General features: G+C 41.7%; 1 protein-coding gene across 4 annotated transcripts in view; it reads left to right on the plus strand.

Moving 5' to 3' along the window:
• The window catches only part of pcxb (pyruvate carboxylase b), a 263,642-nt gene that overhangs the window by 76,344 nt on the left and 162,265 nt on the right, over positions 1-25,033 (plus strand). For all 4 annotated transcript variants that reach the window (XM_010753969.3, XM_010753977.3, XM_019255626.2 and 1 more), the window contains one exon: positions 3,486-3,648. In XM_010753969.3, the coding sequence (XP_010752271.2) occupies positions 3,486-3,648 (163 nt within the window). The remainder of the gene's footprint in view (positions 1-3,485; positions 3,649-25,033) is intronic.

The following is a 25,033-nucleotide window of genomic DNA, read 5'->3' on the forward strand; positions in this document are numbered from 1 at the left end:
ACATTTATTATTCTAGGGCTGCAACTAAAGATTATTTCTATTATTGATTAACCTGTTGACTATTTTCTGGATTAATTGAGTTGTTTAGTCCATAAAATGTCTGGAAATGTGTTCATCACTGGGGACAAAGTGATGTCCCCAAATGTCTTGTTTTGTCCACAACCCAAAGATATTCAGCTAATTGTCAAGGACTAAAGACACCAGAAAATCAGAACATTTGTGAAGCTGAAATCAGATGATTAATCAGTTATCAAAATGTTGTAATAATTGTTGTAGCTCTGATTAGTTCCTGCCCTCATATCCTGTCCAGAAGTGAGTAGACCACTGTAAAGAAACAAGCTGTTTATAAGAATCTTTTTCTGTTTGCCTTTTTAATAGTTTGCTTTGATAACTCGGCTTATTTCGTAAAATGCTTGGAGCATGCACCATCGATTTTTCAATTTCAACTTGTTTTATTGGCATGACATGTAAATACATCTGTGCTGCCAAACGTATAAAGGAAACTTGTGGATGATGAAAAAGAGAGCTGATAATTGAAATACAATGTGGTGATTTAAAAACACATTTATGTTTCTCTTGTAGCCTTACATCTGAAACATCTGAAGGTACACATCCAGCCTGGTTTATTTATATCCGAAGCTCCATTCATGTTAATGTCATACGCACAGTGTTACAGTGTATTACATATACTGTAGATGTCATTGACGACAGTTTATATGTAGGTTTTTGATCCTCAAGCCTGAAAAAAAGAATTGCTTTTGCAAAAATTCAATGTTTATCCCTCAGACATGGAAATGCACGTGGAAGTATACACTCTGTACACCTAGCAGAACCGTATCATTTCTTACTGTGGAGATAAACACATAATTCTCAATCATTTTGTCTGAGTTTCAAACTCTCATCCCGCCGATGGCAATATCGCCCGACTCTGTGCAGATGTTTCAGGTCAATCCTCTTCACTGTCTTTGCTTAATCCTGTGTGTTCTCTAACACAGAGTTTTGCCAACAGTCTGAAGCATCAGTATTTATTGTCATCGCACTCTGGTCGAGCATGTGCTGTACTGCGTTCTCAAACTCTTTCTGTTGCTGAAGGCATATCACGCTCATCCTCTTCCTGTGTAGCCCGGCCTTACTGTGGAACTTGCTAATGATACAAGGGACTTTTATTCTGTAACTGGCTGCACTGAGGGACAGATGTTGCTGCAGGCTCTTTAATTTGTCTGAGTCAAATTAGTATACAATGAATTTCATAAACCCTCCAGGGTCCTCATTCAATCAGTGTTGCCTTATGTTTTCAAAGTAGTAGAATTATGTGAGGGGTGGGGGGGAAGTAGGCCAAACATGGTTTATATGTATATTTATAGTCGATGCATGGGTGCCAAGTGTTTGATTCTCCACTCTTAATGTTGAGTTGTATCTTTTGCCACATAAATGTGTTTGTGTAATATTAAAGGACCTCCTTCTGTATGAACGCGCAGCCATTAGAAGATTCCCATGAGTCACCTTGAAAGTTTGTATATTCGGTTTGTAATTTAGATATGCGTTATGTAAGTGCTGTTTTTTCTTCATGAATATGCAAATACTATGAGATGTTATGGACGAGTGTGTTTAAAAAAAAAAAAAGAGCTGACATCACTAGATTACTGCATTCTCTAACAAGTCTTGCCCACAGTGCACACAAAAGAGTAAAAGAGGCAAAACATTTTTATTCATCTGCAGTGTCCTTACCGGGCTGTAGTCCCGAAGAGCTGACAAAGTGCTGGACCCCACAAAGACAAGTAACTAATCTGCATCTGGTAACAGACTGGTTTCCTAATTAGGCAATAAAGTGCTGAAAAACTGAGAATCATTTTCCCAACTACTGTTGGGGACATCGCTCATGAAGTGACGCTTTCATCCTTGTCCTTTTTGTCATTTTAAGGATTTGAGCGGAGCCATCTAGTTTAAAAAAAAAAAAAACCCACCAACATATTTATGAAAGTGTAACAAAAACATGACGTTAGCGCCTGTCCAAGTTATCAAGAGTAGATATGCTTTTTCCACCAACACATTTCACACCAGGCTGATGCATAATTGTCCTTCTGTTTGGCCAGAATGTGGATACCAGCTAATTGAGACATTAAGGAAACGGAAGCCAAGACGGTGTCCAAAAACCAAGCTTGTTTGCTAATGTGTGCGCCTTCTGTCTCTCATTCACCCTTCGAGGCGGAGATGCTTACCAGTTCCCTCAGTGTGTTTATACTTGGCAGTGGCTCGGGCTTAGGGAGGCAGCCATTTAAGGATTATGTGTCCCCACCCTCTGTGTTTGTCCACTGCTGCTTTTAAAAGGTGTCCAAAAGGACATAAAATACTATGATATATTTCAGCTGTTAGACACCACTGAGGTCATGGAGCTTAACCCAGCTAGTCTCATTTGAGTTCTACATTTAAATAAATACATGTGCATGAGACTAAATTGATGTTAAGGCTTACAACTCATGGAAATGGAAGAAAATTGCTTCTCTTTGCTCCTCTCACATTTCTCATATTAGGTAATCACTGAATAAAAGGTTATGGTACATAATACAGTTTTAGATGTCTATGAATAAAATGTTATTAAATCTAAACAACAAAACGGAATACACTACGCCTACATGTGTTCAACTTAAAACATCATTTTTAATTGGTTACACTTTCTTGTTCTCTTGGAATTGAATTAAGTTCAGCAACACGTTTTACAGATGCAGAGTTTTATATACCCGTTTTTTATAGATAACAATTTTAAATCACAGAGTAAATCTAGAGTTATATGACCTTTAGCAGGAAGCAATCCGAGATTTACTTGTTTCAACGGAGTGACGTGATCTTGAGTTATTTGCTCAGTCATATTTGCATTGCACACAAACACTGTGAATCAGTTTTTTATTAGCCACAGGCTGGGTTTCTCTGCAATGCCTTGTATGTACATTTGTTAATGTAAGCAGAGACTTACAATTTAATCACACTTGTTGCTTCTACATATTCTCGGTCCTGGTTTATTGAAATTCTCTATAGCACACTTAAGCACACGTGCTAATCTCATCAAACAAAAGTTAATGTTGCTAATTTAGTAGTTTTCAAACTAGATTTTCCGTTTCTTGCTCGCTTTCCCAGGAGCCATTGTTTCAGCAACATCAAATTATAACAAAAGTTTTTAACATTTTAATCTACTTTTGTTTTTGTCATTATGAGGTGTCCACGTGGGACTGTGTTCTTGTCACGCATCGCAGATTCTTCAAAGCAGAAGTGCTGGAAAAATCCTCACATCCTCACTCTCCTCATTCTGAGCTGAGGCCAAGAATAGCTAAAGAAGTACTTAATAAATAGCCCTACTGGTCTTCTGAACTTTGGAGTAAACAGCAGAAATGTTCTCCGCAGTGACATCAAGGGAAATTAAGGGCTACTTGCACAATGTTCAGGGCTTCAGTCAATTTATTCACCTTATCGACTCTCTCCCTCTTCAACAGTGTGGACCTGGTGCATGCCCAGCTGCACGTTTGTGAAGGCCGCAGCCTGCCAGAGCTCAACCTCAAACAAGACAAGATCAGGGTGAACGGCTGTGCCATCCAATGCAGAGTTACAACCGAAGACCCAGCCAGAGGCTTCCAACCAGACACTGGAAGGATTGAGGTAGGGTTTATCTAAATGGCCTGAAGGCCTGTACCTTATCTGTGGTTGTTCTTGAAGCATCACTTTCAAAGTCTGAATCTGGTGAATATATACAGCATATATACTTCAGAGTAGGCTTTAAGTGATCTAAAGGACAGAAAGACAAAAATAACATACCCTACATGATTTAAGTGCAACATTTTAAGTGGTCTCCCAGCCCCTTTCTCCAAATAACTGCCTAACTTCAATATTTTATATGTTAATAGCCACCTCAGGCATCATCCATGTTTGCCCTACTAAATAACACACTGCGTGGTTCCCAGTAAAAGCAGCATGCAAACAAAATGAAACAAAATTTCTGTGCAACTCAACATTGAGTGGGAAAATGCCAGATTCCAATTTGGCACATTTAGCTTTTTGCATCTCAGATTCAACATATTTCTCTCTCTTGCTAATTATGTTAAATGTAGGCAGTTTTCATTCAGTCCATATGTCATATAAACTTGGCTTCACATTGAAGTCTCTGTCTCGCCACATGCCAAATGTATGCGCTGTGTGTTGTGTTAAATGTCAAACGTAGCCTGCGTTTGACATTTAGGTTTGTGAATGCAGCACACCATCTGTGTTCGTGATTTACAGTACATAGCGGTATGGCGTCAGCAAGCACACATAGCGGCAAATGAGAGCAATGAACTGAAAGCTGTGAGGAGCTGCAGAGTAGATGTTGATTCTCGGCGGGATCTATAGTACGAGCATCAGTTTCAGTGTCACGCAGTTGTTTGGTTCCGAGTTCATGTCAAAAATATCGCTCTGAAAATAACACGCACAACTGCGCTCATTCATATCCACTGTAGTTTCTCCGGCATGCTAGGAAGGTAAGGTTATTGCGCTTAATGATAAGTGATCACACAATGTCCTCATCCAACTGTGTGTATGCGTGGACACGTGTGCACTGCACACAGTCCCAGCTGCGGAGATCAACCAGCACTTGAATTATAGGTCTGTCACATTGATCTATATAGTAGCTTTCAGCGCTGCAATTATAAACGCACGTTGCCATATGAGGTCTGTGAGTGGGATGGCATGATTTCCATGTGTGCATGTGTGTTCCTGCATGACCGAACGAGTGTGTGTTCATCTGCATCTCTCGGCGAGAGGGCTGTATGCACAGTATATTTAGGTGTTTAGTTTCTAAATATGTTATGCTCAGATGCTTGGTGCAGCAATGGGAGTGTCTGTGTGTGAGAGAACTGGTAATTTTTCTTGACGGTGTCCATATGAGAAGGTCACTCTATGAGCGCTGTGTGTATCCATCCACAAGCACGTATCCTACACACCATATATGCCATTTCACATTGTGTCTCCACAAATCACTCTCCCGCTGATGAGGTCTGATCCCTGGATGCCTTTTTGCTGTCAGGTGCTTTTGCCCTTCACCCTGCACTATACGCCCACCCACCCATTTTAGCCTTACTATTAGCTTTTATGGGCCTCAGTTGTGTCACAAAGCGAGATACAAATAATTAAATGGTAATGAAAGCCACTTTGATTCAATAAAAATGCTGGATTAGAATTAGAATTAGGTCCTAATAAGAATGAAACTAGCCATTAATCAGAATAAATACAAACTGAACAGTGTGTTAAAGATAATGGTGGTTTTGACCTCAGCAGCGCACAGCGCTTAAAAGCCTTCAGGGCTCAATGGCTATGGCCGGGTTATGTTTGGTGTGTAGCCTAGACTCTGCTGAACGTGGGAGGATACTGCTTGAGAGGAATAAAAGTTGAATTAATTCTTTAACGGAGCAGAGATGCTAAAAAAAACAAGTAATATGATGTGCAGCGTGCACTCAGTTTCCTTCAGTATCCTGTCAGAAATCTGTAATCTACTGCTGAGGACTGCACACAAGCGGCTGAAGCTTATCAATGGTATGCTATTATTGTCCGCATGTCTAATTTATTGCAGCTGGGGACACTATAAATTCAGGAGACCCTCTGATCTCTCACGATTTCCCCCTTTCTTGCGGCTCGTCATGGACGCTGTAAATAAAATACTGCCTGTTGACTTAACGCAGTGATTTTTGACTCCTTGGATGTGATTGAATTTGACTCGCGCTGGTGGCTTTCCAATCAAACAAATCATCTGTCTCTCGGTCCTGAGCGAGGGTGAGAAATGAATGGCTGTGTTGTGCACACAGATTTATTTCAATTGAATTTGACGTCATTCATTTCTCACCCAGGGATAGTTGTTTTTCAGTTTATTAACACATTTATGTGGCTCAATGATCAGGCAATTAGATATAGCATTTATATGAGAATCTAGCTTTTTGAGCTGTATTTAAATCAGCGTCATACATTTAGGATTCACACCTGGTTTGGGGATATGGGCCCACCAAAAGCTATTTTAAATAGCATGCCCATAATGTGGTGTTCTCACTTTCAGGGTGCATTACTTCTCACTGTGAAAATAGCTGTTTGCTGTATAGTGCTTTTCTCAGCAACTTGCCCGGGAAGAGTAGCCACAGGATACTGCATGACCTTTCCCCACTTCAAGGACTTTTTGCCTTGTTTCAACCCTGTATTTTCCCTCTTCAGCTCCCCTCCCACTCGATTCCCTCCCACCACTGCCCATTTCCATCTCACTCTCCCTCCTCACATCCCTACCTACGTCTTATTTTTTTCCATTTTCCTACACCATTTAGCCGTGCAGCCGAGTTATGAAATGTGTCAACACGCAGCTCTGCCTCCCCATTGCCATGCAATATGAATGAACCAAACACAATCAACACAGGAAAGCGTGGATGGAAGAATGCCACGTTTGAGGAGCAGATGAATAAATTATTACCGAAGGGCTGTGACAAGGTCGCTGACTGAGTGACGTAGTGGAAGTCGGAGAGCAGGAAGGTGAGGAAGTTGTTACGCTTTTGAGCTTGTGGCACCCAGAGCGTTTTGGATAATTCACTTTGACGAGTGCAGGTGGAGTCGCTCGAAATCGACACCGAATGCACCATGACAAGACGCCCAGATTTTAGTGGAGCAAATGGCCAAACAGCAGAGGTCGAAGGATGCAGCAGTGGCACCAAACTTTGAATTGAAACTCATGCAGTGATAGCCCTGTTGAAAATGCTGTCTGTCACTTACTCAGTGTGTTTAACACTGAAGAGCTGCTGTGTGTCAGCAGGAGGGCGCAGGAGTCATACACTGTAATGGAAAGGCTACATCTTCCATAAAGCACAAAAATCAGCTCTCCTGTACATAGCAGTAGAGTATTAGTAAGACAGCAAAACAAAGGGGAGGATAAGAAAATGGGGTGTTTTTGAAATGAGGGAGTGAGGACAGAAGAAATGGAAGATCTCAATGCATCAAAGCGAGGAGGAGGAACAAGTTTTTCATATTGTGTGCAGAGTCAGTAGACTGATGTGCGTCTGTGAAGAAAACAGAAGCGAGATCCAACAGGTCAAATCAGTAATGGGTACTCGCATGTTTTGCGTCTCTGACTTCGTTTTCTGTTCTGGGGAGAAAATGGATAAAGGGAAAAGCACACAAGAGCTTTCTATCTTGTTTCCTTAATGGAGCTTTCAGAGCAGGTGAAGGAGATGAGAGAGGATGCAACAGAAGCAAACAAGGTAGGATGGACTGTGTGCACGGGGAGAGGTGGAACAGTATTAAAAACAACCATTACTCAGCTTTTATCCAAAGGTCTGACTCACAATTGCAGTTTCGTGCCCCCTGCTGTTGCACCGTGCTTGCACTATGACTGCCTGGTGCTGTTCACTGCAGTGCACACAGTTTTCTATTCTGTGACGACTAAATGCTTTTCAGACAGTTCACCCTCGTGAAGAGAGGAAAACGGCACTGCAAAAGTGTTAACCGAACCTGCTGCAAACAGTACTGACTCTCAGTTGACTGGACAATATCCATTTCAGGTCCACTTACTCTGCCTTGGAGAGTATTGTGTGTTTTCCATGCGCCTTAATGATCACCTCAATAGTTTGTTTCCAAGGTCAAAGGTAACCTGCCAAGCTTTCAGAATATTGTAATAATGTGTCTACTGGAGTCTTAAAGGTATGATATAAAAAGAAATTGGTTGAGGGAAAAATTATTTTCAGCTTGAGCTGTCACAGAGCTCCACTTTAACGCTATGCACACTGTTTCGCACTTCCACTGACTACCTGACAATTGTCAGGACAGAAGATTAAATAATTGCCAGTGTGATATATTTACAGAGTTTTAAAATCCTTTCTCGTGGTTTAATAATTCACTGTGCAGTGATCGGCCTTCTCAGAGGCTGGAAATGGATTTAATATTCAACCCTGCTTACTGACTTTGATATTCCCATCAGCACCTGAACGCAAGACTACAAACCCAGCCTCCTTTCAGACCTGTTTCCAGCCTGAACGCCCGGTGAGCTACATTAGTGCTCCTTCAAGCTTTGCATTGAAAACAGGCCACCACAACTTGGATAATATAAATTGGATACATTTTAGGATGCTGTACACTTAAACAGCAAATCATTTAATAAAAGTTGAATTAAAAATGTAGATAAATTAGAATAAATGATCTATGATCACATAAATATTTAACTTGCAATATGCAATACCGAGGAAGAAAGAGTAATTAATTGGCAGCTCTGGGAGCAAAACACGTCCTGGTTAAACTCTAGAATAAGATTTGCACGTCATATTAGAATATCTCTGCTAAAAAGTGACTGCTGTTTTTTATGTCACCTTAAAAAAATAAGTAGGGGAAGCTTCTTAAGATGCCACAAAAAAGAACACTGGTGGTGCCATTTTCAGGCAACGAAGAAGCCAAAGAGAAAGAGAAGAGGTACATAGAGGGAATATAATAAAACTAGGGTGTGAAGTGAGGTTTGGGGGGTGGAGGGTGGCGGGACTAGGATCAGGAGTGATGGATGTCAAAGCGCGGGAGTAGAGGCAGCCCTGTCGACAGGATGACAGGGGAGGGATGGACTGCGAGCTTTGGGATCAAGCGAGCGGGGAAGAGTATTAAAGCAGCACCTTGACATTTTGTATTTTAATTTATTTTTTTCTTCAGCGGACGCTCTTCACATCCAACGTTTCCACCAACCTTTTGGCATATAAGCTCTGTGATCAGTGTAGCTTGGCGAGATGTGAAGCAGATTCGATGAAGCACTCCCATAGTGTGATAAGTGGATGATGAAGACAATTTACTGAAGCCCAAAATCACGTTACTCCTGTAAAGTAAAGAGGGGGGAAATATGGCTTTTATTGCACACTGCAGGGAAAATCTGAACGGGAGGGGCGGTGGTGGGGGGTCCTGATCGATTTTTCACACTGTACAGAAGTAAAGCAGTGAATGTGACGTGAGAAGTGTGCGGCTATATCTGATAACATCAACAAGAGAGCAGTGATCACACTTCTTTTGTCTCCATCTATCCATCAATCTCAGGATATCTCCATTTATCTAGATCGCTGCATCATTCCTGACTGTTTAATCCGTCCTCCATCTTTTTCTTTCCCGCTTTCATCCTATCTTTCCATCACACCAAACCTGATGCCCTTTCCTAATTTCTCATGTTTTGTTACCTTATTTCCTGATTTCATCGGCCTCTCTCCATCTGCATGTCTATCTACTGATTCTCTTGTCCTCTTAACATTCCCACCATATCTCCTTTCCTCTTTCCCAACTCTCCCCTCATCCCCATGCGTCCCACCATCTCGGCTTCCACAAAACACAGCGAGTAATAAGGCCAAATCCTGCAGGTTTTTTTCTCGTCTCCTCCCCGTGTTCCTATTATCCACCTCCTCCTGTTACTCAGCACCTCATTTCACTTCTTCCCTTTCCTCCCCCCCACTTTGCCTTCCCTCTCTCTCCTTCCCTCCTGCTGTCATGGTGCTATTCAGTGGACCCACGTAGCTTCACAGGAATGGAAACCCTTACTCCGACAGTACCGGCAGCCTGGAGGGAGACCTCACTTCTTCATCCTCCTCCCTCCATCTTTCATTCCTTATCAGTCTGAATTTAAATATCAGAAAAGGATTCAGCTGCCGTCCTATAATTCATCCCATAAATCATTCGTCTTTTCTCCTCAATGTGTCAACCAGCGTTACTCATGTCTGTCTCTCTTTCCATCACCCCCCCTCCAACATGGATCTTCCTCTTGTTTGTTTCTTTTATTGGAACACATTTGCATGTGTCACTCACTTTATTAATAATACGTTTTACAATGCTACTGCTGTGTGTGTGCTTGTGTGCGTGTGTGTGCGTGTGTGTTTGCATCTGCAGGCTTGTCTGTTTCTTTTTGCATGAATGTGCGTGTGTGTGCGCCGCATCCTCCACAGAACAAATTTGAGTTTGGAAATAGGTTGAGTCCTAATTAGAGGAAGAGCATTTGTGTTTCTTCACACATCACCACAGACATCCTGCACCCCACACCGGTCCGCCCCTGTTGACAGTGTCATGATTCGCCACCATTATCTTTTTTTTTTCTTCATTGCCCTAAACAAAGCAGTCAGTCACCTATGTAATTGGTGATGAAAAAGCTCGGGTTGTTTTGTGCTTGTTAAGTTTGAAAGCCTCAGCGACAAATAAACCAGTATGTAGCAGAATTAAAGAGTAGCTTTGATTTATAGTGTGTACAACTCTGATGCGGACCAAACAACTGGCTTTCCTTAAAGTGCAATGTTAATTTGTGGTCTGAGTGTAAAGCAGATCAACCAGAAACCTGTGATGTATCAGGAACATATAGCCTATATGTATGCAAGCTTATTTTCTAATCATGGTATGCGTGGCATCAAGTGAGTCCAGTGACTTGCTAAAGCAGTTGCGTTGACCTCAGTGTGTATAAATGAGTGAAAGTAGTGATCGCACAGTAACTTTCTGATGGATCAAAAAAAAGAAAAAACCTCCTGCCACCTTGAAGGATAAGTAGACGCATGAGGTGCAGTGAAGTGCAGCATGACGTGCTGCCTCCTTGTTACTTCTGTCTCCTGGCAAACAACAGAAAAATGCCTTTTTAAAGGGTGCTGTGTGATGGGACGTACAGCCAACAGGGTAAAGAACCCAGATCCTGATAGCCTGATATTTTATAAACCACAGTGGATGAAGCCAACTAAGCTCTGGAAGGCCTGGTTTGATCTTTCTTAGGTTGAATGACGATCTTACTGTATCGTGTGATTCAATCAAACAGTTGTAAACATCTGAGCATTTCACTTCTGCTCATTCAGTTTCTTCAAAAAAAAAGCAAGGCAGACAGAACTAGTTTGTAGACATATGGTGCTAAAATTATTCCGTGACATGCTGAAATCTTTTAGCATTTTGTCAGAGTTCCAGCCTTGGTTGCATTGTAGTGGCGCACATTTGTCCCCTCTGCTGGGTGTGGTATTCAGTGTGACGCGTTATGCACAGAAAGGAGAACAAAAGAGATTGCAGGGGGCACGCGCGCTGTTCACACGCCACCTTGTTAACTCCGGTAAGATGACAGACCCCTTGACCCGGTGGACAAACCACCAGCACCGCAGGTACAGACACACACAGACGTACAGGGTGTAATTTCCAAAGAAACCACCTTTTGACCTTGAGAAGGTCATGCGTAGAGAGCCTCAGACGTGAGCTGACTTACTCCTGCGGAGTGTGTGGCAGCGGTGGTGTGAGTGTTTTTTTTTTTCCCTACATAATCTCTGGTCAACCCCCCCCCTCTCCATCTCTGCCACTCATCGCCATTGTAATTATAGGCACAAATTAGCCCAGTATTTTATGGAGTGACATTTCTTCCTTTCCTCCATTAGTGCACCCTCCACTCAATTCTCTGCTCATGCGTTAGGTGGTATTGTCCAATTATGGACTCACTTTCTTTTCCCCTTCCGTGCCTCTCTGATGCGTCTCCTTCCCTTCTCCTCTCTCTCCTCGTGTCATCCCCCCTTTTGTAATTTCATTTATCAAAATAGGCAGGCAAGAATCATTACTAATAAGATAAAACCTGCGCAGAAATCTTTACTAATAATATGGAGTAAGAGACATTTTAATCACAAATTTTCAACAATTGAAAGTGCTGAGGAATGTTTGGTGTTTGAGGTTTTGGCCCCTGATTACATTGTCCTTCTTCTTACGTCTTTTCTCATATGAGTCGATACAGTAAGACTTGTTTTTCGCCCTGTTCCGGCAGCCCTTCCAAGAGAGTCCAAAGTGCTGAACACTAAAATCTACTGTCATTCAAAGCTTATTAAAAACATGGAAACATGCATGAGAGCACTCCCTGAAATGCTCTGTCACACTCTCGATTTTCACTTTAACTGCTCCTGGTTCCACGTGCCGTAAAGGAAATCCCAACTATTACAGGCAATCGATGCAATAGATTTTTGGGATCATTGCTGTTACTCAGTCCGCATTCACTTGCAATCATATACAACTCCTTCAAGTAATGAGAGTAGTAATGATTACCTGTTTCAATTTTTGGAGATGAAGTTAAATAATTCCTGTTGGGAAATTGGTCTGCTGCAGCACGGATAGTAAATGGATAACATGTCACGGAGGAATAACAATAGAGCAAATAAGTTCCATGACATTTTCAAGCAGAAATTTCAACACTTAGACGTCATTAAAAGGAACAATAAAGTGAAAAACCAAGCATGAATGCAAAAGTGTCCTGTACGTGCAGAATAGCAATAGGAAATTAGATGTTGCGCCTGCTATACATATGTTTAAACCTAGCTTAGTATGAGCAAACATGTTGCACCAAGCAAGTTCATCACACTGTAAAGTTAAGAAACAACTTAACTTAATAATTTATTGAATATATTAGACAAGTGGAACAATATTGTGCTGTACAGTGTCTATTAGACGAGTGCACAAGTGTGATTTTTGTGCTGCTTTCACTTGAGATGAGAATTGGGGCTTGCACCACTTCACACACTTTTGTTGACATCATTATTTCTCACCATATTTATATGTAATTCAGCCGCCCTCCCCTCATTGGAAAAACATCAGTGTACAAATGATCGTCTGGGTATTTTCAGATACTGTACAAACACACACGTATTATATGTTGACACACACACACAATAGTAGGTGAAACATCTGCAACGCTGGTTTGATGAGTCGGCTGAGCTAAAGTGGTAGAAGTTGATATAGTGCAACTGAACAAAGTGTAGAGGTTAGTGTGAAAGTTGACAATAGAAAAATTTGGAGTATTAGAATTATTATAGTTTGAAGCTAAAAATGTACACTGTAAGATTTACACAGTGTATATTGCTGTAGTTGTTGCACTGATGAGAAGTAACAGCTTGAAGGTCATTTCTGCAGTACCTTTTCTTTCCCTTCCCTTATGTCCACTTTCATTTATCATGGGCAGAAGCAAATTCAAGCCCAGTGTTGAGAAAGAAAATCTAAAACAACCTAAAATGTGTCCGAAATATCAAAATTGAAGAGAAATGATTCCCTCCTCATCAGCTCATCTTACCCGTGTTGAGTCTTTTGATCAGTTTTTGGCTTGCACACCTTGTAGAATAATCTTACACCGATCTAACACTGTTAGCTGGAACCTTGGAGGAGAAAAAAAAAAGATCCAGTAAGTGATGACGGTGTTCAAACACTATCATTTTCTCTGCTGCATAAAGAGCCCCCACATGCCCTGGACTGAGCCATAAAGGAAGCGGTGACATGTTGTTTTTTGTATACATCTTCCCACCGACTACATCCCTACCCATATTTTATTTCTCAGTATAACTCCTTGTACAGTAATGGGTGTCCTATTCTATATATATACCATATCTTTTCCCTCCCATTATTGCTCTCACCCATTTTTCTGGACTCATTCCCATCTAGCCTCTTCACTTCCTGCTGTCACTATCAATGTCCTCCTTGTTTTTGCGCCCGTGTTTATGTATGTGGGCTACATTTTATATCCAGGTGCCTGCATACATACTGTACAGGTTTGTTTGTGTCTATAATTGAATGTCCTCGCTCTCGACAAGCCTCCTCCCAGCCTCATATTCCTGTCGTTTATGTTGTTTTTCGAGCCGATCCGCTCCCTCCTAACTCTTCTCATTTATCATTCCTCTTCTGTTTTTCATGTTCTGTCTGTTCTGTCGCTATCTCCCCTCTTCCATTTTCACATTTTCCTCTATGCTAGTTTTTCTTTCTAGTTATTATTCACTCTTTTTCTCTCCATTTCTCATCTCTCTCTCTCTCCCATGTACCTCTGTCTCATTCCTTCTCTACCTCTGCACAGTCAGTTGATTTGTTTTTTTGCAGCTTCATATTTCATGTTTTCTTTCACCCTGTTTTCAGTGTATTTCTTGTCTATTTCTTCTACCACTCTTGTTCTTTTTCCTCTTTTGCTCCTCACCTCTCTTCTGTTGCTGATTTGTTTTCGCAGGTCTTGCATTCACTTTCTGCCTTTTCCTCCCTCCATCTAATTTTTAATGCTCCAGCTCTATCGTTTTCCCTCTCAGCCTCTCTCCCCTTTCCATTCATTTCTGCATTTCCTATTGTCTCTCCGCTTTCCTCATTCTCCCTCCTTCCATTGCTCTCTATGGAAATCTTCTCCTTATTTGTCGCTTCTTAGTCCCCCATACCTCCATCATGCTCGCCCCTCCCTAACTTGTTTATTTCTAAATCGGATTCCTCCTCCTCTTCCTCCTCCTCTTTATATACACCTGGTCCCCCGTTTCCTCTTTTCACAATATGCCTCCATCTTTCTTTTGCTAACACTGGCCTATTTGTCATTCTCTCTCTCTCTCTCTCTCTCTCTCTATCTCTCTCTCTCTCTCCCTCTCTCTCTCTCTCTCTCTCGTCCACAATTCTCTCGGTTGGTGCTGTCGTCATATCTTCAAGGTTCCTCTCTGTATTTTCAGACAGTTGTCTCTTTATTCAGTAGTTGGTGGTTTGTGTGTGGTGGTGGAATACATGCCTGTACATGTTCACCATTAGAGTACTCTATGCTTAAAAATAGTGATCTCCCATGTCTGCGCCGTGTGTGTCAGTTTTAATCAGGCCCCCTGTATATTAGTGAAGGCTGGCCTCTTTGCGACTCAGCGTGTTTTTTCTTTTTTTGCGCACAGTGTGCAAAACGACAGTGCTTAATTTAGAACAATCCTCAGTGGTGTGTGTGTGTGTCTGTGCACTGAGACTTGTTTTATTTAGTAGGAGTGATGTGAGGCAGGATGGGAGGAAGGAACTGTCGCTGAATTTTCTAAGTGAGCATTCAGTCCAGTGTGTTGTTTTTTTCCCTCTTCAAATTGTACATGCAATCATTTCCCGAGAATGCTTTCCTCTAAAAGTGTTTTCTTTTTATTCTACGAAGAAAAAAAATAAAAAATCTCCATGGTCCCAGAATTGCAGAACTCTGGGCATCGAAAGTGTAAATGAAAACTTTCCTGACTGTCTCAAACAGTTCTCCAGGGCTTCTTTTAAAATACAGTGAGATCTTGACTGAGCAACTTTATGGATTTTTGGGTGTTATGGGTGACCTGATTGATAAAACAGAAAGATGCATCAGTTGATAAAATGAATCAGAATTTGTGGAAATGTTCAGTTTACTGGACTGTACTGTAGTTCTGCTGTTACCCCATGAAAGACATTTATCCTTCCATTGATGGACAAAGAGCTGAAATGATCAGAATAAAAACATTGCAGTGATGATTGAGTTGGATGAAATTAAGTTAAATTAAGTTTCTGACACATTGTTTCCTCCGTGTTCTTCATCACATGCTGTATTAGATGTTCTATATATAAAAACAAAAAACCTGCAGCATGTCGTGAAGAGATAAGACTTGACTGTGAGAAACTTGTTCAAAGAAAACTTTAAATAGCGTGAGATGAGAAATGACACCTATGCTTGTTTGAAATGTACTGCAGTAATCATCCATATCAAATGAGCAATGCTAGTGATTTTAGATGAGAGGCAACAAACACTTGTTTTCTCGTAAGATTTCATAAATGTCATGTAGCATAACTTTGTTTTCACAGTCGAGCAGCGTAAACGGCGCAGTACTGACTACCATGCAGAGACTGATTTTCTGGTAAATATGTCAGATTTAAATGCATCTAAATATAGAATAAGCAAAACTGGTAAACAACATTTTTAATTTAGGAATGAATTTATGTAAAATGAAAGTTTACAGACGATGTAGGATAGCTCTTTCTTTCTGTAGCATCCAAATGTAGCATAGCACAGCCTGTCAAATCTGGCACAGCGGTACTTTGTACCAGTAAACCAACCGAGTTGGCTTGTTTCAAATAATTTCTCTTGGGGGACCGATTTTTAGAATATGTGACCCGCTGTTGCCAAGGCAGCATAGAGAAAAGCCAGCCTCATCACAAACACGAATCTGACCTCGTTTTCTTAGGCAAAGTCACAACTTTTAATTGGTATTAGTGACAGCAGCCACGCGTTTCCTCTGAGAGTGTGGCTACTCAGTTGGACTGGCAGACAAGCGATTGGCTGCATGTTAATGGGGAGAAAATAGAATGACTGAAGAAGACCTCCCGGAATTTTTTCGGTGGTAACCGTTCTAAAAAGTCCCTCATGTCCTCCAGCGGTTCTGCATTAGTATGACAGGAGCCGCAGCAAACCCTTTTACCTCTGACTTGTTGAAGCGAGCAGGCGTATGACAATCCAGAGCCCTGTCTGCGAGCGTGTTGGCTCGCACATTAGTCGGTGGTCTTTCTGATCACCAAAAAGGGAAATTACAGTGAAATCAATTAGCGTGAGCCCTCATGTTGGGCCCGTTTGACAGAGATGAGGCAACCATGTCCCCAAAACATACGACATGCTCAATATTTATCAGGATAATTATAGAGAATATATTATTAATGGATAGACGTGTGTGTGCATGCTTGTGTGGAGTGTAGATACAGTGTACACACTAATGAGCATTGTTCAGCGTTTGATCCCACAGACACCAAAGCAGTTAGCTCTACTATGTATGCAAATGTCCCACTGTAGAAACTGTTGTTCTCTGAGGACGGTACTTGTTCAACTCGAGTTCGACTTGCTCATTTTGGAAAGTTTTTTTGATATTTCTGTTTTTGCCAAGCTTCCATGTCATCTTCCGACTTGTTGACCAACCCTTCAACTTTCCCTTCTCCTTCATCTCTCCTCCTCATCTCTACCTCTCTCTGCATAATCTGTCCTTCAGGCTGTTCGTGTCCATCCCTCGTTTTCATCCCGCCTCTTCACCCACTCTTCTTCGCTGCTTTCCATCTCTTGCACATCTTTTTTTTTTTACACCCCCTCCGTCATGTTTCCTCAACTCTTTCCCTGCTCATCTTTATTCCAGATCTCATCTAGTTAATTTTACACTTTTTTGTGGCGTTTCCTTTCATCTCTCCCTCATTTTCTTTTCTTCCTTGCTCGCTCTCTCTCTTGACATCCAGAATATGTCTAAGAGGTTTGAGCGCATGTGTCCTACATAACTGCTCTCTGGTTGTAGTGGGTGTGTGTTTGTCTTTGTGTCTAATGCCGTGGTAACACTTTTTTTTTCTCCCACTGTGTTTATTGGAGTGTGTGTGTGCCTTTTTAGAGGTTTAGTGAAGCATCTATATCTCTGTATGCATTTGTCTCCTTGTTTCTGCATCTGCATGTATGTCAGTATCAGCGAGCGAGCAAGCGTGTGTTTGTGTGTGTGCGTGCACGCGTTTGCGGGTGGTTTTATCAGCTCTTGCAGATGGCCCTGGCCTCTCATCCATCGTTCCAGTGAAATGAAGAGCCCTCTGAAGAGTGGAGGCAGAGAAGAAAGGAATGGACAGGCAGATGTGGAGCGAGGGGCAGAGAGAGAGAGAGAGAGAGGGGGAGTGAGGGGGCGCACAGAACGAGCAAGTGAGAGGGGGGGGGGACATGGTGCGAGGTGAAAATGAAGAGGACCATCAAAAGATGAAGAGATTGAGAGGAGTGATGGGGAGAGAGAGAGAGAGAGAGAGAGAGAGAGACCACCAGAAGGGTCTGTTTATACGAAACACTGTGGGGTGTGTGAAGTGTTTATCTGCGAGCGCGTGTGTGTGTGGGCCTGTAACGTGTCCTTCAGATCTATCGGCATACACATGTTTTTATTTTGGTGCCTACAAACCTATCAGGCTCATCAGCTATAAGTGACCGTGCGCGCGTTCCCCAGCAAGTGGGCATTCACGAGTGTGTTTTCCTCTGCCGATGTACACCTCGCCGTAGAGGTTCGGTCACATAGCTAGAGGTGTGCGTGCACATTTCTGTGTGACAGTTGGCTTCCATTAAAAAGAGCCTCTTCAAAACGCCGTGGGATACGGAGTGTTTATGACGCAGCACCCGCAGGAGGGAAAACAAACAGAAAAGAGACGAAGAGCGAGGTGTAAACAGGAAGAAAGGCAAACAGACTCCGGGGTGGCGGTGGTGGTAGGACGGAATAAGCAGCAAAGATAGGAGGAGGGGTTGATGCAGAAAGAAGGGTGACCTGCAACCAGAGAGGTTTTCATAGACTGTTTAAGATGTAACAGTAAATGTGGAGAAGAATAGGAAGTCTGCGTTAGCATTTTGTCCCTTTTGATTATTTCCCCCTGTTGGGCTGTGAAATGTCACTTCCCACAGGGCTTTCATTTTATTCGGGGGGAAAAACAGCAGCACACAGAGATGGAAGAAAAAGATACAACAGAGCAGAAATAGTCACGAAATACTGCCACAACACTGAGTATATTATCAAATCCATCATGTATCAGTGCATGTTTTCAAAGTCCATTAAAGAGACTATTTTAGTTCTGTTGCATATTTGTAACCCTCAGGATTCTGCTCCACTGTATCTTGAACACCAGTAAATGCTGCTTTTGTGCGGTTGCTGAGTGTTTTACTGAACAGAAGAAATAAACTGGCCTCAAGGTAGAAGAGATTAATTTAAAAACTAGTTGAGACAACATATGAGAAAATAAAAAAGCAATGGCTTAAAAAAAAAGCAAAAAACGATTACAAAAGCTTATTTCAAGTGTTTAAATTGGTGAAACTAAATTTGCTGACTCAGTCTCTTCAGGCTGGCCATTCCAGAGTTTAGTTTATTTGTGTAGCACATTTCACCAACAAGGCAATTGAAAGAAAGCCTCAATTTAAAAGAACTGAGAGTGCAAGCGTACCTGAAGTTTCCAAAGAGTTGCCTTTCCATGTTCAGTCCTGACCCTGCGGGGGCAGAGTCAATCTAGTGGTCTAGTGGTACAGGCTCTACTGCCAGTTCTCCTTTTCTGTAGAATTCAGACTGACTTTGGGGAGTCAAGTGGTACATAAAAAGTTTAAAGGTCAGTGGAAACAAGAGTAAAGTCATGCTCCGTCTTAAAAACAAATCTCCAATTCAGCTCTAAAATCAACTGGTCATCAGCGCAGGGTGCAGAACAGATCGATGTAATATGCTCCCATTTTTTTAAATTGGCTTAAAACACTGTGGCGGCTGAGTCTTAGACAAGCTGTGTGGAGAAAACACTTCATACCATTTGAGTTTTATAGAGAGAGACTTTCTACAGTGCCAACGGATAATTTGGGATCAAGGAGTCACGAGAAAGCTGGTCGCACTGGGCAGTCCAGTCCAATTATTATGAGTGTATGAGAAGTGTAAAAAGCAAACTGCCCTTATACTTTGACAAAAAAAGGCAAACTATAAGAGGAAAATGAGTAAAATGACAGGGAGGAGAAAGACGAGGAATAAGCTGGGAAAAGCCACCTAATCTAATTTATGAATCCATAGACTTCATCAGTGACCGGCTAAATCAGTCAGGCGTAATGACTGGAATGAGCTGCCCTGGTGGAAACAGCCACTCCTCTTCATGGCAGCGGATTAGAGCTGGTCATACTGGTTCAACAGATTTTTTCAGTGGACATCACTGGGATAAAGGCAATTAGAATTAGAAAGAACATTAGCAATTAAGCGAGAATTGGATTTCTGACGGAAGCTCTTATCTAGTCCATATGCTACATGTGAAACCAACCATATCAATGTGACATGGAATTTAATAAGATGCACGGTGGATTCAGCTGTAGTCCCGCTTCATTTTATTCACAGCCTCGCAAGCCATGTTAATGAGCACCCCATGATCCTGCAACGTCCCCACTCGGAAAGCCACCTTCTGTTTTTGTTTGCACGCTGTGTTTGCAGTCGAATCCCTCCCACACATGTAGATTTGTCTCTTCCCTCCAGGCTCTGGCAGAAGAATTTGATCAAGCTTTTTAAATGTCAGAACAATAATGAACTTGCACCTGTTGACACAAGATGAGTGTCTCAGCTTTTCTGTCAGCTGTTTGACTAAAGAAATACAAGGTTCTTCCAAACACAAGATCAACTAGCCTGTTTACATGCATCACTTTTGTTTTCTCCTTGTTTACTTCTTTAAATCCTCTGAGCCAAACTCTTGTTGTAGCAGTTGGGTGACATTCAATGATCTGTGAACTTGACAGGATTTCACCAGCAAAGTAAACAGCATAGTCATCGTGAACAGATAGCTTGAGGTTGTGCCTCCTGCCCCACAGCACTACCATTTGTTTTCCATCTCCATATTATCCCCATTAGCTCCCATTCACATTCTTGTCTCTGCCTTCCCCTGCCTGCTCTGCCTGCGTAATGCACTGGCTTCGGGCTCACAGGTTGCCGAGTGTCCATTCCTCATCACATAAATGTGTTTCCACTTCACTGCTTTACTGGCATCCCATAGAAAACAACCTTACCCCAGTTTTGGTATTTTCTTTGTTGAAATATGTGACAACTCCCGAGGTCACGCATGAGCTGAATGAATTTCTTGATCCCTCAAAAACAGTTTTTCAAAAAATGTTTTTCTGAATTCTTGAAAAGCTGTCTGGAGTTTTTTTTTTTTTCCCCTCTCTCCTGTAGCAGTAATTGAATCTTTAGGCTGGCTGTGTAGGTCAGTGTCCGGTGCCCTGATGTTAGGTCACGCTAAAGCCAGCTGATGCCTGTGCAGCGGAGCATTATGGACTATGTACAATTATAGCTTGGCTCAATAGTGGCGTGTGAGTGTAATGTGTTTACTGTCGTCTGGGATGAAGCCACTAAATATAAATACCCCGACATTAAATTAGTGATCAAGCCAAGAAATGTCACACTGAGGGCCATATCGTCATTTAATAAGCACAACTGTTTGATGGTTGTTAGCATGTTCACACCATACTATACATCGACGTCTGGAGTGTACAACCAACAACTTTTGCTCCTAATAGGATGGTGTTTTTTAAGCATTTTGCAGGCAAATTATGCCTTTTTATTAATAAATTGCCAGTGGAGAACCGGGAGGAAAAGAAAAATAAGGAACAACGTTGGATAGTCTACTGGCTGTAAAGGCTGTGGCATATAGTTGGAGCCCTAGACCACCAGGGGATCCAAATTGATACATTTCTAAAGATGATTAATGAAATCATCATTTAAATGATGCATTAAAAAATAACAACTTAGAATTAAAAGGGTAAATTAATTTTTTTTTGTACTTCTGTTCACAGATGTTTACAGTGCCTGTTTTTTCAGCTCACAAGCGAATTAAAATTAGTGTCTCCCTTTTTAAAATGAACAGTTTTGTTTCTTGACTGCTTTATTTGTGAGTGTCTGTTTACAGTTTGCCACCATTAAAAATTGTGGTCCAATTCACATAATTGCTTTTCATGAATTTAAATTGATTGAATTGATTATAACTAGATGCTGAAAAGGGTCTATAGTTATTTTGGTAGCATACTTATGTCCTGTTGTAGGGCAGGTGTCAAAATATGTCATGAATTATGAAAAAGGTTTCACACCAGGATCTAAATTTCCATCTTAAGGGCACAGTTGAGCATCAGCCCAGCCCAGCCCTGCACTAACAAGGTGGGTTTCCATATCACAGACTCGCATGTTCCCTCTCCCCGCTCTACAGCATTTTTTGAAACCGGCTCAGCAGGGGCAGTGGACCTCTGCAGTAGCATTATACTTAAATAAAATTTTCTTTTGACCTTTTCATTTTTATGATAAAGCAAAATCTCAAGCCACCCGAGTTCGCTCAGTGCCATGTAAGCCTAAAGCCGAAGTGAAGTCAGCTGGATGTCTCTGTGGTGTGTTACGAGAGAGCAGCTCTAGTGGTAGCTGGGTGGGATGGTGGTGATAAATAGGACTGTGGAGAAAAGGATTTTCTTTTTCCTTTCTCAAAGCTTAGACAAATCTCCAACCAGTGTCCAGTTCAATAGAAATTGAGCTTTTGCTAGCGTGCTCTTCACTTTCTATTTTAAACGCAGTGGGCCAGGATGTTTTGAAGCTCTTAATGTGTTTTAAGCTGCATGCAGAACCTCCACTCTGCTCTTAGATTTCAGAACCTGCAGCGTCTTGTCCTATTTCAGGCCTGAATCACCTGTGCAGACAAGGGTGACTCAGCCTTAATATCATACATTGCTCCCCTTGGTACCATCGTTATCATTATCCTGCTCAGGTTGGACATTCTGGCTTCAGAGGTGTAGGCAGAGCAACAGGGTGTGTGTGTAGAAGAGAGTGAAATTATATGTAGCGTGCACGTTTTGGCACATATTTATAGGTGTGTGTTTAATGGTTTGTGCATGCGAGTGTTGTGTGGGCTGAGGCACTTGGATTCAATTGGGAAGAGGCGTGATTGCCTGTGTGCATTTGATAAAAGACCTTTTAGAATGGATGGAAAGACTGAATGTCATTAATGCAGCTCATGCAGACACGTTACAGAGACAGTCTCTGAAAGCCACTCATAAATCTAGCATACTACAGAGACAGAGGAGTAAGGGTCAACAGAGACCAGTAGGGAGAGAGGGCAATGAAAGATAGTAAGACAGAGAGAGAATGGTAGATGGATGCTGAGAGACAGAGAGGACAGCTTTCCTCTTCTCAGTTTCTCTCCCCAGTGTGGCCATCTGTACAGAGTGCGATTAATCATCCCGTATCCCCAGACATGGCAAGCCGATGCTGTGACACTCAAAGCCTGTGTGTGTGTGTGTGCATGTGTGAATCCTGCACTTGGGCACTTGTTTGTGTGGCTTTGTTTGGGTTTGCGTTTTTTAATTCTCCGGCCAAGTATTTGCCTGTGTGTGCATGTCTGTGCTATTTCTACGACCATGTGTTAGCCAGCGTGTGCGTGTCTGCTTGCCCCTGTTGGGGGGGTGTGTGTCTGTGTGTGTGAGAGAAAGGCACAGACATGTGTGCACACGTGTTGGCATTTGACACATCCTATTTGTTTACCGTTTCGCTGCCGGCGGTTACGGCCAGTCCCTGTGGCAACCAGGCATCGTTGATGCTGTTAATTAGTGACATGTCCCAAACGGTCTCCTTTACTGTGGAGCGGGGAGGGGGGGAGACAAATGGTGATGGTGTAGGGGTGAATATTTGGGAGGAAAGGAGGGATGGAGTTAGATGGAGACGACCTATAATATATTTAAATTGATATGCATATACAACTGTTCTGCATAAGTAAATACGTTTAGTAGGGAATGTAATTATGTTATAATAGGGCAACATTTATGTTCAATGTATCCTGGCAACTGACAACTCAAAGCACATGGTTAATGTTAGGGACAGATTGTAGTCGACTCTAACTGAAAGCTTCAGATAGAATGTCTTGACTTTTTCAATACTTAACAAAAATCTGTTAAATACAAGATCCTGTCCTCAGTCCTGTCCTTTCTATGCCCAACTATCCAACTGACCCTCTCCCTGTGACTTCTACAGCACAAGAATGACTCACGTCCAGGAATACAAAAACACTTCCCAGTGCAGCAATTGCTTTTCCTGCAGCGAAGCAAGCTAGTAGTATATAACGTATATTTGGTAGGAGACGGGGTTAATGGAGAAATTAAAGAAGCGGGTATGGATGAATGGAGTTTGAGGATTAACGGAGCAGTTCGAAAATTGCCAGTTATTTTGTGTGACGGGACTTAAAGGCAGAGAGGAGAGGAATGAGTTTAAGGGTGACTTTGAGGAATGGAGGGATGAAATGGAAAAGGAGAAGAGGGTCCAAAGGTGAGACTTGGGGAGGATAATGGACATTGAAGGGAGACTGCATGGTGGTAAATTCCCTAAGGGGTGAATCAGGGATGCAGGGATGAAGTATGGGCAGAACAAATGTGTTTGTGTGTGCAAAGGTAAAATAATGAATGGAGGTAAAGAAAAGGTCACTTTTATTATCAATATTGGCATTAGATGATTGATCTGTGTATCCCTTAGTCTATAAATGGCAGAAATTCATCCCAGTTTGTTGACTCAAAATAGCTTGTTTTGTCAAATAGTACAAAAACCAAAAGATATTCCAGGTACAATGATATGAAAAGCTAGAACCACACATCAGTGTCACTCTTTCATAGCTTTGTTCAGTCCCTCTATCTGAGCCTACTTTGTTTCTCACTTGCTATTTTCTCTCACTGGTAAAGAATAGAAGGACAGCAGATTGGAGAGGAAAAGGCAGTGAAAGGTCAAGTGAAACATCAAGTGTTCAATTTCAGGTTTTGAGGCTAAATTCGTTGACTAGTAACTCCCAGTCACTGCAGATACATCAACTGAACTATTAAAGTGAGTGTGCTATTACAAAGACATAATTATCGGGGTCTTTGGGCAGTAATGATTCAGAAATAACGTATTCTTCTTGAATAGAGAGTTTGAGGTCAGTATAGGACAAGACAGTGTTTGTGTATACATATATAAAAAATGACCTATAACCAACAATATAAATAATATTACATGACATTATATACAAGAAGTTAAGTTGCAAACAACACAAATAGTATAAAATAAAAAAGATTCTGAATAGATATACATGGACGGGAAGGTTTTGTATAGTTTATTTCTGTATACTTGCTTGCAGGTGTTCATGTTGACATTTACAGATTTTATGAACCTATAACTATGATTATTTACAATGACCTACCAAAGGGCAGAGGTTGGAACAGTTTGTGTCCCTAATGTGCTGGATTTTCAGGGATGTTTCTGACTCTGGACAAGTCCTGAATGGAGGGCACGTTGGCAACAATGATTTTTCTCTACAGCTCTGACAAAATAACAGTTCAAAATATGATAGATTCTCATTATTGTTTATCTTCCCTGGTAATTAAAGGAAAAGTGTCACCATGCCAGTGAAAACTTTTTGATTATCTGAAACTGAGAAGGGAGAGCTATCCGAAATGGATGGAGAACGTGCCAAATCAAGAGAAAATGAACTGTGATGGGAATAAAAGGAAGGAGGTGAGAAGGGTAGAGGGATTAGTGACTTGCAGGAAGCAGAGTTAAAAAAAAAAAAAAGTAGATAATGCCGAAAAAGGATTTTGAGAGCCAGGGAAAGAAGCAAGCAAGTAAAGAGTAACAGAGTCGAACAAAACATTGTGTGGCTGTCTATTACTGCAGAGCACTGTTGAATCAGCAAGGGAGGGAGTAAGTGAGAGGAAAAGAGAGGCTGAGGAGATATTTTAGGGGTGAACAGAAAGAGAGAGGAGAGCTGGTGCAAA

The sequence above is a fragment of the Larimichthys crocea genome, chromosome III (genome assembly GCF_000972845.2).
Source record: "Larimichthys crocea isolate SSNF chromosome III, L_crocea_2.0, whole genome shotgun sequence".
NCBI classification, from domain to species: domain Eukaryota; kingdom Metazoa; phylum Chordata; class Actinopteri; family Sciaenidae; genus Larimichthys; species Larimichthys crocea.